Source organism: Schistocerca piceifrons, chromosome 7 (genome assembly GCF_021461385.2).
Source record: "Schistocerca piceifrons isolate TAMUIC-IGC-003096 chromosome 7, iqSchPice1.1, whole genome shotgun sequence".
NCBI classification, from domain to species: Eukaryota; Metazoa; Arthropoda; class Insecta; order Orthoptera; family Acrididae; genus Schistocerca; species Schistocerca piceifrons.
The window spans coordinates 504,898,682-504,913,791 of NC_060144.1; the positions used below are offsets into that span (position 1 = coordinate 504,898,682).

General features: G+C 35.4%; 1 protein-coding gene across 5 annotated transcripts in view; it reads right to left on the reverse strand.

The window, feature by feature from the left end:
* Positions 1–2,008: 2,008 nt before the first annotated feature.
* The window catches only part of LOC124804588, a 98,087-nt gene continuing 84,985 nt past the window's right edge, over positions 2,009–15,110 (reverse strand). For all 5 annotated transcript variants that reach the window (XM_047264775.1, XM_047264773.1, XM_047264774.1 and 2 more), the window contains exons 11-12: positions 9,190–9,417; positions 2,009–3,186 (exon numbers count right to left, since the gene is read on the reverse strand). In XM_047264775.1, coding sequence (XP_047120731.1) covers positions 3,125–3,186; positions 9,190–9,417 — 290 coding nt within the window. In that variant the 3' untranslated portion in view covers positions 2,009–3,124. The remainder of the gene's footprint in view (positions 3,187–9,189; positions 9,418–15,110) is intronic.

Consider the following 15,110-nt stretch of genomic DNA (forward strand, 5'->3'; position numbering starts at 1 on the left):
TCCTATTGTAGGAGACTTAAGTTACACAACTTATCTGTCAATCTTTTAGGCCAGTACAGATTAAATATTTGCTAACTACATTCTGTTCATGGTGTAACTGATACACATTTCCTCAAAAGTTTCAAATGCCAATCTCTGCATGGCACTAATATGATCACCCAGTTACAGTCAAAACATGATGACTATTACTCTGTGCATTTGTCAGATCCAATAAAGTTATTTTAGCTGCAAAATTTGATCAGACAGTTCATAAAGAATTTAAGTGACCACTATAATATGGAGATTCAAAATTACTTGTCAAGATCAATTTGTAATGCATCAAGGTAATGAAACTGTCACGAACACTTTCTGACCTTTTACAAAATCAATTTACTCGACATTTGAATACGAATAAAATATTGGCATGATGGTAAGGATTTGCCAATCCACATCTGCATAGTGTAGCTTAAGACTATTCAGTACAAACATAAATGGTCAACAGACATTAACAAAGAATTCAAATTCAAGCTTGAAGATGTCTTACTGTATATTAAGTTTATGTTTTTATTTAGGCTACATGACTAAACTTAAGTAGAACAGAATAATTCTCCAGGAAAGTGAGGGAAGGAATTGTGCTAATTATTTAATCAAATGGAGCAAAAGTCATAACGAACTGTATTTATTAAGTTCACTGGCACAGAATCCTACTAGAATACAGTTTACAGACTGAATGAGATAAAAAGTTAATGTTAACCTAAAAAATTACTAAGATCAGTTCCATTGTTACACTGCAATTATAAGCTGACTGCTGGTTTACAGTTGACTTCGCCTATCCCAAGACCTTATCATATCTCCGTCCAGTAGTCACATACACACTGGACAGGAGAATGACAAGGGCACGGAGTAGGCCAGTTACTTGCTGCATACACTTACTTATCTGAAAAAATATAAATGGTGCTGTCATTTAAGAAAAGTATACTACAATACACTCAATTACTTTTTAATCAAAAGGTAAATAATTTCTTACAGGTTTCAGAAAACTTGATTACTGGGAAATATGAGCAGACACTGCAGGCCACAATGGGTCACATTTACTTATCTAATGAAGCCAAACTTCTATGAAGTGACCGCTTACTGTTAGGTGTAACAGCCACTAAGACAACATGCAACATATACCTTGCTTCATGCCACAAAATTTTAATAGCTACTTTGCAATTTACTACACCACATCAAAAATGATATTCTCTAAAAACATACAGTGAAATCAACACCACCAACAGGCATTTCACAGAATGCTGCTTTCCTCTTTTTTCCAGTTGAATTCCTAATCTAAAGACGGAAGTTTTCACAAGGAAATTGTTAATATGTGACAGTTATGCAGTATAGAAAGCTACCAATTAATTAGTACCACAAGAGATTTATCAAGCAAATAAATTTTAACTATACATCCAGCAATAATTCAACCAAGTTGGAAAGTTAAACCAATACTCATGTTACTCATCTACCTCTATCAGTTAAAAGAAACCATTAAAAACAACTGTTTTTAATTTCTCATAAAAGTAAAAATGTTAGAGTGGTCACTAGAGGGTCAACCTACATCAACTTACTGACGAAATTATCAATTCTATAAATTTCAGCCTGACTGTATTTTACAGCAAGTTTTATACAATGAATGCAATAAAACTTCACTAACTACACAAGTGTCTTCTAAAGATGATACAGTTTCACAAAACTATGAACATTAATTTCATGAAACTTTCCAAAATGTTATTTCATTACAAAAAAAACTGTGCACTCAATACGGTAAACACACTCACTAAAAAAAAGTAATTATGCGTCCTCTGAACCAGGGTGTTTCTTTGTCTGCTAAATGAAAGGCAATAGTCAGAAAAAAGTACATTATGTAGTTATCTCAAAAACCACAGAGGGCCAACAAAACAGAAGGAAAAATAATAAAACACTTAACAGATGGATTCTATCTGTTAGAGAAGGCAGCTGATAAATCAGGAATAATGACTAGACTGACTACTGAAGCTTCTATCACAATGTTTATTACAAATTTCATTTTCACATTGGATCTTTGACAACTTCATATGTTTTTACTGTTAAGTTTTCTCTCTTTTTTCATCTTTCATTGTACCCTGTTATCTCTCAAGCTGGGGCCATGAGACACTTTCCTGTTACCTTTTCCCCTGTTGCCAGACACTGTACATTGTGTGCCGTCCTGTGGGAGCCAGTTTTTTCTATCTGTAGCTGTATTAGTTCCATTATTGTAACATTTTACTTCTCTTATTTACCAAAATTGTATGTTAAATGATAACACCGCCTACGTTAGAATTGTGAGAAACCTTTCACTCCCTCCAAATGATAAGACCTATCATTCAGGAATGGACAATTCACCAATTTCATACTGAACAAACTATTAGTTTCTGGACTGGAGTATTTTGAGTTTATAATCATAGATATCATCAACCACATATACAATGCAAATGAGCAAACCGTTGCAGACCCTTCCCTACATGGGAAAACTCAAAAAGTTGTGTACCATGATGAGTGCACATAATTCCACATTCTTCTGATCAGGAAAGTTTCATCCTTTATTACTTTGTCGCCACGAAGTGAAAATTTATATTTCAGTATACTTTCTGCTACACTCATTAGAAACAAATTTTCCTTTCACTGCATACAATATTAAATTTGCTGATTTGACTCCAATGGAGATTACAGGAAGTACATAACACCAATACTTGCTTGTGACCAGCACATGAATCATGCATTTAAATATTTGAACAGGAAGTGTTTTTGAATGGGACCCAATTTTGAACTTTAAAAATGTCAGTGGTTACAAAATATCACTGTAAACTTTGATCTAAATATCTGCACAAAATTTATTTAGTTTCAAAAGAAAGCTACCAAAAACAAAACACAGACCACAACAAAACACTTTCATCAGAATGGAAGATAGTTTTATAACTGCCATGTCAATTTTCAAATATAAAAATGTGACCATATGAAATACTAAGCAATGGGCAACTGCTGGCAACCTCAAAAAAAATTTTTTTTTTTTAATTTACATTATACAACAGAAAACTTTTCTTATCTGAATGGCAAGAAGCACCTTTCAAAACACTTTGCCCTCAGTGTTTCAGTATAAATAATGATAGAGAAGAAATGTATCACCAAACAGTTCTGGATATAAATTATTATCTGCAACAAAAACAGAAAACTCTGTAAGTTACAGGCCTTCAATCATTATAGCATATACAAAGCTACCTTACACATACTGTTGTCCCCACTCTAAAAAAAAAAAAAAAAAAAAAAAAAAAAATCACCACATATCCCTTTAACGCTAACTTTATTCCATCATACTGCTCCAGAATTTTACCTCTGTATTTCATACTACTTGTCTTCTTGTACCACTCACATTTCAACATATCAGAATGTAATGTGTTACCTGCTAAAAAGATGGACTGATTATGCAGATGTAATGTAATATTAAGTTCTACTTAACAGATTGCAGAACGCAGGCACAAAAGTGAGCCAAATACTACCCTCAAAAAGCAGACCTATTTCATCTAACAAAAATACCTGTGTATCCTACCCCTTTCAAGACACTAAATTTTTTTAGTTCTTGAGAAACGTACTTTTTACTCAAGTCACTAAAGTGGTGGGCAGCTGTAAAGATAGGTGTATTGTGCATTCTGCAAAGAGAGGAAATTGCTCCAATATTCTTCTGTTAGTTTAGGCATCGTGACAGCTGACTCTGTGCTATACACATTGTTCCACAATGAACAGAATTATTAGAAATGTGAACACATGCGCAGCATCCACAGAGATTTAATATATTTAAAGCATTTATTTTAGAATTAAGAATGTGTGGCTAAGGATATCAAAAATAATTGTTTAATGGATTTCATTGTGCAACCTGCTACAGCATTATGACATATGTATTTAATTGAATGAAATATATTTTTTGAAGGAAACTGCATTATTATGAAACCAAAAATGAATACTTTAGCTATTAATTTTTAATGCAGTTGCAGGGACAGTCATACAAAAGTCATATGCAGCAGTAATTAATTCTTACATACTTCACAGTAAGAAATCCACACCATAGTCTTTGCTGTCTGAGATAGATGTCAGACTTTCAGCAAGATTTATAACGAAATGTTCCATAATAACATTCCTGCTCATTTCTCTGCGGTAATCTTCACCCTGCAGTTTTCTGCTCGTCTTATGCGAGCTGCCCATGCAAATGTTAAGGTGCTGCGTATTCCTCATTGTTGTTTTCCACAATGTATGTTATTACCTGAGCCCATACCAGCTAGACTGGGTTGTAATGGCAACGGTATGGGGGTAATCTAACAGTGCCATTTCAATGCTGCTCTACAATTTCACATGTCTGAAACACTGCATGCAGACTTGTTGCACTGACACGAACCAGCAATTCTGCACTGGTATGCGACTAACTATAAGGTATTGCATTAGATGACAACCATGCAATAGTATCTGCCTTTTGGAATTCGTAGTTGGAGCTTTGTTCACTTTCATGTGTGGATGCATTATCCTCGAGAATAACTGAATGCACAGGGATATTTTTCTTTACACCACCATTTGAAGACACTGTCCAATTCTGAATGGTTTTCTTCAGAGTTCTTAACCTTTGACACCTTAAAATTCAGGGTGAAAAAATCAGTTTCTGCTGATCAGACATGAAGCACTGTAATTAAATTAACCTTACCAACAGGAACTTTTAATCCACCATGTACTTATCACTCATCTTCTGGCACATATCCCTTGCACGTGTGACATGATTTTGACATACATGCCAAATACTATGCACTACAATTTTTTTCAGAATCATCTGGGTCACTTAATTCTTTTTTGTGGTTGAGTTGCTTGCCTGGTGACAAAGACAGCTGAGTTGCAGGATTGCATAGACATCTTACTTCACTAGATATTCTCTGAATGGTTCTAAAACCAATACCATACACTTCAGCTCTCTGCTGTCACTGGTGTGACATCTTGTGCCGGTGTGGATTCAACAGAAGACTGTCAAAGTACTGATACACATGAAACACTGTTCCTCTTCACTTGTTTGTGCAGCACTGAGTGATCGCTCATAATGAATGCTGTGAGCGCAAAATAATCACTCAGCACATAACATTATGACTGAACAGTAAGTTTTACAAATACAGCATGAACAAAGACAAAAATGTCACTGATGTGCGATCAGATATCACTCATGTGGTACACTTCCACATGATTCTGTGCAGCCAACACTGACTGGCTTTCCAGTGCTCTTCACTTTAGCAGCTCTGAAATCTTGTGCACACCACCTCTATGCCTGTGGCAGCTGCCATCTGCTAAGTAGAATTTCTGCAATCTATAGTTATTTCTTGTTTAATTTGCAGATGATATGTATTACAGTTTATTAACAGTCAAATATTAGACATTCACAAATACATGAAACAAACATGTAGACCATAATACTAAATTTTTCATTATGGCAAAACCTACATATATTTAAAGGTGGAGCTTGTTATTTTTGTTTTTAAATTGGTTTCCTTTTTCTCTGCTCTCATTCCAAATCAAAACAACAGCATCACACACTCTCAATAGGGGTTTGAATCATTACATAATGTAATTTAATGACAAAAAACACACTTTGAACCTAAATCTCTGAACACAACAAAGGTACATTGAAAACAAATTCACAAAAGGATTCATACAACACTGCACTTGAAAATTTTAAGTATTTTAAGAATGACAATGCAATAAAGGACAAAGAAAAGCTTACTTTTATCTACACTAAACAATAATGGCCAGAACATTCTCACCCAGAAATTATGAGAAGATACCTACACAATATCTAGCCTGGATGCTCAATCTCTTCATATTCTAACTTTTCAATTACTAAGTATCATCTTCAGATCAACCCTCCTGTAATATGTCTCTTCTTTACATGTGAGCAAGTCTCAACACAATCTCCATGCAACCAAAAATGCCTCTAATTTTATGCTCACACTGTCTACGAGCCGATTTTCCATCTCACTACAGGACTGCAATTTTTGGGAATTATTTACATCACACAAACTTTTCAACACTGACATAACATACATGACCAATACCGGACTATGAAAACACTAATTTTTTATTTCTGTGAAAGGGTTTCAATGCTTCATCATATCCTAACTACCAGCAACAATTACTGAATATTAACCTCTACAGAACAAAATAATCCAGTGTACTTATTTACATTAATATAATTTTTTATTCAACCTCATTGTGTAGGCATCATCAAAATATTGATCTCTACTTAAAAAAAAACCAACTAGGGGACCACATAAGGTAACAACTAACAACGTTAAGAAAATGACACACACCAACCATCAGTTTTATTATTAATTTTTTTTTTAAGGTTACACTGGCAATTTGTCAGCTGCAAAACCCATACAGTTGGTAGGACAGTTTAGACAATGATCAGAGAAAGGGATTCCAACTGTTTTCAGCCTATCTTAATTGGAAAAGATGAGAAATTGTGAAAAATTTCAATTTGACAGCTTGTATTTTATTGCAGCCCACGATCAACTAACAGTATTTTACCTCGCTAATGTATATTTCTCAGTAGCTGTTCAATACTAACCACTGTATTTGAGATACATTTCACACACACGTACTACGAGTTCCTGGGTTAGAATATTCACACCATATTTATGGTGGAGCATAACTTATTACCACCAGCCGCACTACTATAAAGCACTCAAACATAGAACCTTCCAGAAAACTCCACGATCTGCAATGAATATGTTATGTTTAATTCATATACAGGAATAAACGTGATTTGTCTCAGGATGAAACGTTTCCTTTTTGATCACTGTAACTGGGAAAGTAAGAGCAGCAGCACACTAATTTTTAGTGCCAAAATTATTTAATTTCCTCCAATGTCTTGATTTCTAAACAGTCAGAAGATAAACCTATGGGCAGATGTTACTTCAGGTGTGCCTAAGTTGAACATCAAGATACCAGATGTGTGTTGTCTCCATGGGTAGAACTTAACTGCTTTTGACACAGGGGGTTTGGGGTAAGTAAATGCACTACAAAAGTCAGAATATGTAATAATCAAGTTCAAGAAGAATGTTTACTTATTAAGGAAAAACATTGCTTGCAGAAGTCTTAAGTGATCATTGTAATTTATATACAGATGAACTGCCACAAGTAATTTTATTTACTATTATTTTTGCTCGTCAGACATTGGCATCTTCAGGTATTCATTGCCCTGTTGGCAACACACAAAGTTTAAAGCTCTTCTAAGCACCACTGTCAACACAACTGCACTAAGCAAAAGTGTACACTAATGTGTTACCATTTGAGTAATAAATATTTAAAGGTGCTAATGTCAGATGAGCAAAACTAGTAATAAATAAATCACTGCTGTCATTTTATCTGCGCATTAAAAAGGTTTACATAACTATAAGCACGTCTCATGTTGCCTTACAGAACAGATCAGACACACAAATTTAAAATATGTATATATTACATTTAATGCAGTAGAGAACGTACCAAACCCAGCATTTTCTATCACAAGAAGCCAACACACATACTACTGTTCTCCTGATTAATGCAGCAGTAAAATTATCGTGCCCTGTCATTTTCTGACTTATGTCATGTACATACAGAATCTGGCCTCCAAATTTCATTTGCCAGCTACCTCTCATATCAATTTTTGGTTTCCTTTTTTGTGTTCCCTTTCTGAAATATCTTCCCTTCCTTTTGTATTTTTTGTACTTCCTTTCATGGGACCAAAAGCAATATTTACTTAGCTGTGGAAGAGCAGGAGTTTGTGAAGTCCCAGTTATTCTATTGCAGACATGAACATCTACACAGTGAAAAATTTAATTTGTGCCCAGCTTTTTAAATACGAAAACAGATCTAAATGGCTCCAAGAACTAATGTGTTAGATATCTATAGTCTCTTTCAGCTTCACACATGGCAATTTTCATATTACATGTTTTTGACATGCAAGACAAAAAATTAAGCAAGAATGGGTAAAAAAATTTGAAATGAATGAAACATTATGTTCACATCTAAAGCTTCAGCATAATAAATCAGTTATCAGAAATAAGGGAACTTCCATTACAAAACACCCATTATCCGTAAATGGAGAAACAGAACGGAAAGTAGGGCACAACATGTGCTGCCCCGCACAGATATAACACAGAGGCATGTTTCACGAGCAACAGCCAAAAGAGAAACTTTTTTTAATTATTTTCACAATCTATGAACTACTTGTACCTACTTGTCCCCAACAATGATGAGCATGACCAGTAAAGGTTGAATTTTGCATCTGCTGTGTTCTATGAATATAGTTTTACAAACCAAGTATGGCTATTCAAGAGCTTTAAAATAAAATATCTAATATGGAACATGTTATGGTACAAAAGATGTCTACATGCTACAGGTGCCCAACGAAAAAAAATTAAAAAGGCAAGGTAACAAATATTCGTCTTAGAGGAGTAAAATTTAACAAAACAATTTTAACAGATATTTATTCAAAGTTATTACATGTGGAATTAAAAGTGTCTGAGGCTAGCCCAAACGAGTAAAAACAAGACTGTAAAAGTTTTTGGAACAATTAGCTATAGTGTTTACGTATAATAGTCCATTTGTATATTACCAAACAAATATGTATTTTACACATTTCACATTATTCAGTTGTATTTCATATTTACATACAAGCAAAAAGCTTAAATTGTTACAAAAATATGATTTTTTTTTTCAAAAACTGTTACTATCACAGATAAGCTGTGGGCTCTATCAATCTGTTTGTTCTTTGTAAAATTGTCACTTTAATTTCTTTTTTTTTAAAAAAAAAGTATTTCTAACTACTTGTAGCTTAACAATTCAGCTACAAAACAATGTTTCCTCATGCTGAGGAAATGTGTTCTCAAAACGAGAGAGGTAAATGAGAAAGGAGTGATGGAATCAAACTTCTGCGAGATGCCACATAAATAAAAATTAAATATAAGTTACAAACCAAATTCTGCTACGAACTTCACAACAGTCCAGCACACAAAACATTCAGCACTCACAAATAACAGATACCAGTGTCCAAAAAAACAGGCACAATATTAAAACACCTCTTCAGCACAATATTTAACTAGTTCAACATTGATAGCGATTACATCAGGAATTGTGCATATAACATACCTTCAAATGCATCATATGAATCAGACATGTCACTATCATATTCATCAATACCACTACCGAAGTCATACTCGTTGTCAGAGTCGATGAAATCATCATCACTGTAGTCTTCAAACATAGGGAGAAGATAATCGTCTACAAAATCAGGCCTAAGGTGGTCTGTGCAGTTGTTGTGGAAACTCAAGGCCACGGAGCCTGGAGGCTGGAGTGAGCCTTCTGATACAGAAGTTCCTACAAAACAGCAATGAAATACAATTTGATTTCTTAAGTAAGCAACAAAATTAACCTAACTTTCAATAACAACGACAAAACCAGGCTTTGGTACACATATTAAGAGCACATTTAGTATCAAATTTGCAATTCATTTTTCCCCAACATAAAATCAACACATTTTATTGAACTTTATTACATTTTGAATTATATGTACATATATTACGCAAAGTCTCTCTTTTCACATAAAAGCTGACAATGTGTGGCGCCTCTGAAGACAGGCAACACTGAAAAATATCTGGTCACATGCCACAATGTGCTGAAGACAATCACCAATCAAAGCAATGACCACACACTGAAAACGCCCTCATAAAATATTATAAAAATTCTACCTGGTCCGAAGAGGTCTGCTAAGGGTATTACACAAGAAGTGACAGCATTCAATAGGATTGTTAGTGCAGATATGATTGTTTCACTTGTGGAATGCACCAATCTGCATATCAGAAACTTAGTATCACAGAACATCTATTCTAGAGGGGGAAACATGAAGGAAACTTCTAGGGAAGAGAGACATGCCCTCATTGGAATCCTTATATTGACTGGCTTGAAGGGTGGAAATAAAACAGATGTTTAGGAACTTTGGAGTAAAGATGGTACTGGTATGAAGATCATTAGAGCTTGCATGTCATACAGACTGTTCTTATTTCTCCTCAGAAGCACGAGATTTGACGACAAATTGATGAACACAAAAACACGAGACAGACAAATTAGCAGCAATCAGGTCATACATAGATAAATTTGCCACCGACTGTAAGGAAAGCTACGGTTTGGGAGAGTTTGTGACCGTAGAATAGATACTGATACCTTTCAGAGGGAGATGTTCATTTGTTCAGTACCTACCGAACAAACCAACAAAGTACGCAAGGTGTCAAGTAAACCGTTCCATATTGTGCATCGTCCAGCAGAACCGCTGCTGTGATCAAATCAGGATATTACTTTTGATAATTGGTATACCAGTTATCTACTGGCAGTCTCACTTTTGCACAGAAACTTCACATGCAGTGGAACTCTGAAGAAAAATAAAACTGAAATCCCTTCAGAATTCCTGCCTCTGAAATCCAGGAACATTTGGTCTTCACTGTTTGGCTACCACGAAGATGTCACACTGGTTGTTCTGCTTAGCACCATGCACAGTGAAGGCACAGTTGATGAAAATACCAATAAACCACACATTATCACGGACTACAACATGACGAAAGGAGGGGTTTACACAGTTGACCAAATGTGCAGTAAATATTCTGTTGCACGAGTAACAAGGAGGCGGATGATGGCTTTATTGTTCGCTTTACTAAACAACGCTGGTATCAATACCCAAATACTGTTTCACTGCAACGCTGAAAACCCAAAAAACCAAGGAGGCTATTTTTGGAACAGTTGTCCCAACTTATAAGCATTCCGCCCGCGCGCGCGAGCGAGCGAGTGTGTGTGTGTGTGTGTGTGTGTGTGTGTGTGTGTGTGTGTGTGTGTGTGTGTGTGTGTCGCACTGTGGATGAGGTAAAGGAACAGGATGAGTAAACACTTTATGTAGAAACAATATAGCCATGTTTAATAAAGAGAGTATAATCCAATAAAGGCTGTATGAGTAACATGTGCTGTATAATAAATGCAGGTCAAATGTGATTTAACTTTTATCCCATGTGTTAGGAATGTATTGTTAAATGAAAAACTAGGATTCTTTAATTAGAATTTGTAACTGTATCTTTAGAAATAATGAAGGTCAACTATTAAAATTTATATTTCTATTAATTAAAAAACCAATTTTTTTCAGTAGCAAGCATAATATGGTAGAACTTTTCACATCCTGAATGAGAACAACCATGCGACCACTTGTGTTACAAAAATTGATGCAACCACTGGAGGGTTAAGAGCTCTGCCCGTGATGTTGCAATTTTTTGTACCTTTTCATATAGCAATGTAATTTGCGATGCCCAATCTCCTCCGCTCATCTGCTGCTAGTAATATCTGTTCACACCTTCAAGACTAAGGGCATGTGTTTCAGAGCACTTAATGCACTTAAGTTAACGGATAAGTTTCCTGTACACAAATACAACAAATTGTTTCCAGAAAAACGAAGGCAAAATGATAAGTGCATGACTACTTTATACTGATAAAAATAACTGTCTTGGAAATAGACAATTCACTGTTCAATTCACTCAACATGTGCTGTGTTTTCATTTTCTGATTTACATTCAAAATATATTCTTTAGCACATGGTGTAAGTACAAGTGTTGACGCATTAATTCATTGAGAGAGACAGCTCAAAATAAAGTGTACAAATACTGTTTATATGAATAAATGAGCACTGAAAGTCGTTTTGCTATTTGGGGAGCAAAATAACTGATGATGGTTGAAGTAGAGAGGATATAAAATGTAGACTGGCAATCGCAAGGAAAGCGTTTCTGAAGAAGAGAAATTTGTTAACATTGAGTTTAGATTTAAATGTCAGGAAGTCATTTCTGAAAGTATTTGTATGAAATGTAGCCATGTATGGAAGTGAAACATGGACGATAAATAGTTTGGACAAGAAGAGAATAGCTTTTGAAATGTGGTGTTACAGATGAATGCTGAAGATTAGATGGGTAGATCACATAACTAATGAGGAGGTATTGAATAGAATTGGGGAAAAGAGGAGTTGGTGGCACAACGTGATTAGAATAAGGTATCGGTTGGTAGGACATGTTCTGTGGCATCAAGGGATCACCAATTTAGTATTGGAGGGCAGCTTGGGGGGTAAAAATTGTAGAGGGAGACAGATGAATACGCTAAGCTGATTCAGAAGGATGTTGGTTGCAGTAGGTACTGGGAGATGAAGAGGCTTGCACAGGATAGAGTAGCATGGAGAGTTGCATCAAACCAGTCTCAGGACTGAAGACCACAACAACAACAACAACAACAACATGAATAAATGTCTCTCTTTGTAAAGGGTTTCAAACTGGCAAAGGTGAAGTCAGAAGCTTAATTGGGTTTTGTTTCATATATTTTCCTTTACAATTTTCTAATATTGCTTATGCTGTGCATTTGGCGTTAGTAAGCAAATTTCTTCCATGTGGTAAGTCATGAATCTGGGTACAAAAGATAATGGAAGGCTGTGTATTTCATCATCCTATTTAAAAGCTTATCAAAGGCTATCTTAAATTTTTAATATTTCCTGGTGCACCAAAATTACAGAACTGGCTGTAACAGTTACTACATAGTATCTGGTCTCTTAGAAACAGGTTTCAAGCAAACAGTTCGATAGGAGGCGAGGTACTGGCAGAAGTAAAGCTGTGAGAACAGGGCACGAGTCGTGATAGGGTAGCTGAGATGGTAGAGCAATTGCCTGAGAAAGGCAAAAGTCCCGAGTTAGAGACTCCGTCTAGCACACAGTTTTAATCTGCCATGAAGTTTCAGTTCACCTATGCATTAAGCTTTCAAGTGCTTCCTTCCTGTAACATGTGAAAAAATGTATCCCAGTAAGTCAAAATTAGAGTCTGCTTTTGACAACTTTTCCCCATATGTTGAATATGTATCTAGAAGTGCTTTGAGCACAAAACTTGACAGCCCTCAAGCTCAGCCTTATCTTGGGCTCAACTCTACCATAATCTAGATTTGTTCAACAAATTGCATTTCTTGCCTCACAATACCAATCAAGTATTTTTCTGCTAAATAAGCTATGTGTCTACAACATTTGTTGTGTCTAAAACATTTGTTACGACACTATGATCAATGCTATCATGCAAAGGTGAGCAAACATACGTCAAGAGGAATACTAATAATGTCTTCAGCAAACATAATTTCAATGAGTACATCAGACTCTTTAGCACAATTTATCATTTTTGCTTTCAACAACTTTCACTTTTAAAGTTCTACAATCTCAACAGTAGTAAGAATGTTTGCCATGGTGAAATATATGGCAATCAAAGCTTAAATAAGATTACATCTGGAAGATGTAATAGCCATCTCACATGGGGACCACAAGATGACCTGGTTTTCGTAATTTTTATATTTATTGTACATTAAGTTCAGAACTCTTACACCTCTCTCTAAGCAGTTTGATGCAACACACACACACACACACACACACACACACACACACACACAAATAATAATATTCAAAAAATTTACTTTTAAGTTTTCCAACCATGTTTAATATGTTAAAATGAGGTTCATGTTTTCAATGAGTAGTGTGGTTTTGTGGTGGAGTGCTCACTTGCTTCCTTACTCACTGTGTGTGGAGCGTGGGTTTGATTCCAAGTGGAATCAAATTTTTAAACAAACATGCATGTTCTACGAGCATTTTCACAAAGACCAGAATACATAAAGCGGATGAGACTGGTCATTACTAGATTAGTCTCATTTTGATCATTTTACTTTTTTCCAGTTGTTACAACATTTAAACATAAAATTCATCTTTTATATGCTAATTAGCACATCTAATTGTCTTTTTATGAAAATGGACACATTATAACTTTAAAGTCAATTTTCTCTAGTATTTTTTGGGAGTTGCATCAAACTGCTTTGGGAGAGGTATTTGAGTTGTGAACTTCATATATTTAAAAATTCCATATGGTCCCATTGTCAGCTGATCATTTTGTTTACTACAGATATATCAAATGATAATCCTGAAACAATCCATACGATTATGCTGCACAAAAAGACTACTCAAGCATAACTAGTTGTCTCTCTCTTCTGTCATTTCAAAATTGAGTTCATATATATTACATTGTGAGCAGTGGTGAATATGTAGCAGTGCTCATTGACAACCAAAGATTTGATTTGGCAGGACTTCACACTGAATCTACATATCAGGACATTCTGCCCACCATAAGTAATGACAGGTTTACACCACAAGAACACAGTGTCATGATGCTAGAAACCATCGAATATGGTGTACAACAGCCATCTATAATTCATCTAACGAGCGGAAGGTCCCACACAGCCAATCAATTTTGCTCATATGGCAGAACACTTGTATACAACCTAAAATGAAAGAGACTGGGCATTTTTCATCATCATCATCATCATCATCATCTATGGGGTCTGGCAACGCATGTTATCCTAGAAATCTAGGGTCCTTCTTACCTTTCTATTCCTTCCAACTTTGGTATAGAAAAAAAAATGTATATGAAAGACTGTAGAATACATTTTGAAACTAAGGACAGGTTCTCTGCTGCCCAGCCATAAGCCTTCATCGCTACACCAGTGGCACTTTTGTTGAACACAGTTTACCTTATGGGTACACAAGTGGCCGTCTTTACCGTTTCCTTCCTAGATTTCTAGGAAAATATTCATTTGTGGACCCTATACGTATGATGATCCCTCCATGTTGAGTCTACTACACATTATTTTCAAGAAGGTTAGGGGTAGATTTCTAAAAGACCAGAAGAGGGTGTTTGAGCCAAAATATCTTAATCTTTCATTCAATGTTGTACACAACGAACTTGCCAAAAATGAAGTGAATCGGTTGACTATCTGCGGCCTTCTCTTGTAAAAATGCACAGGAAGTAACACTGGAATGTCTTTCTATTGCCTCTCTGGAGATCAGACAAAATACACCACACTGACCATCTGCTATGTGAGAGCTGTAACATTGAGACTGGCAGGTCAGTGCTTTGATGCAGCAGTTATCAGCGTTAATTTAAAATCTTTGTTAACATGACTCCAAAAATGCCATA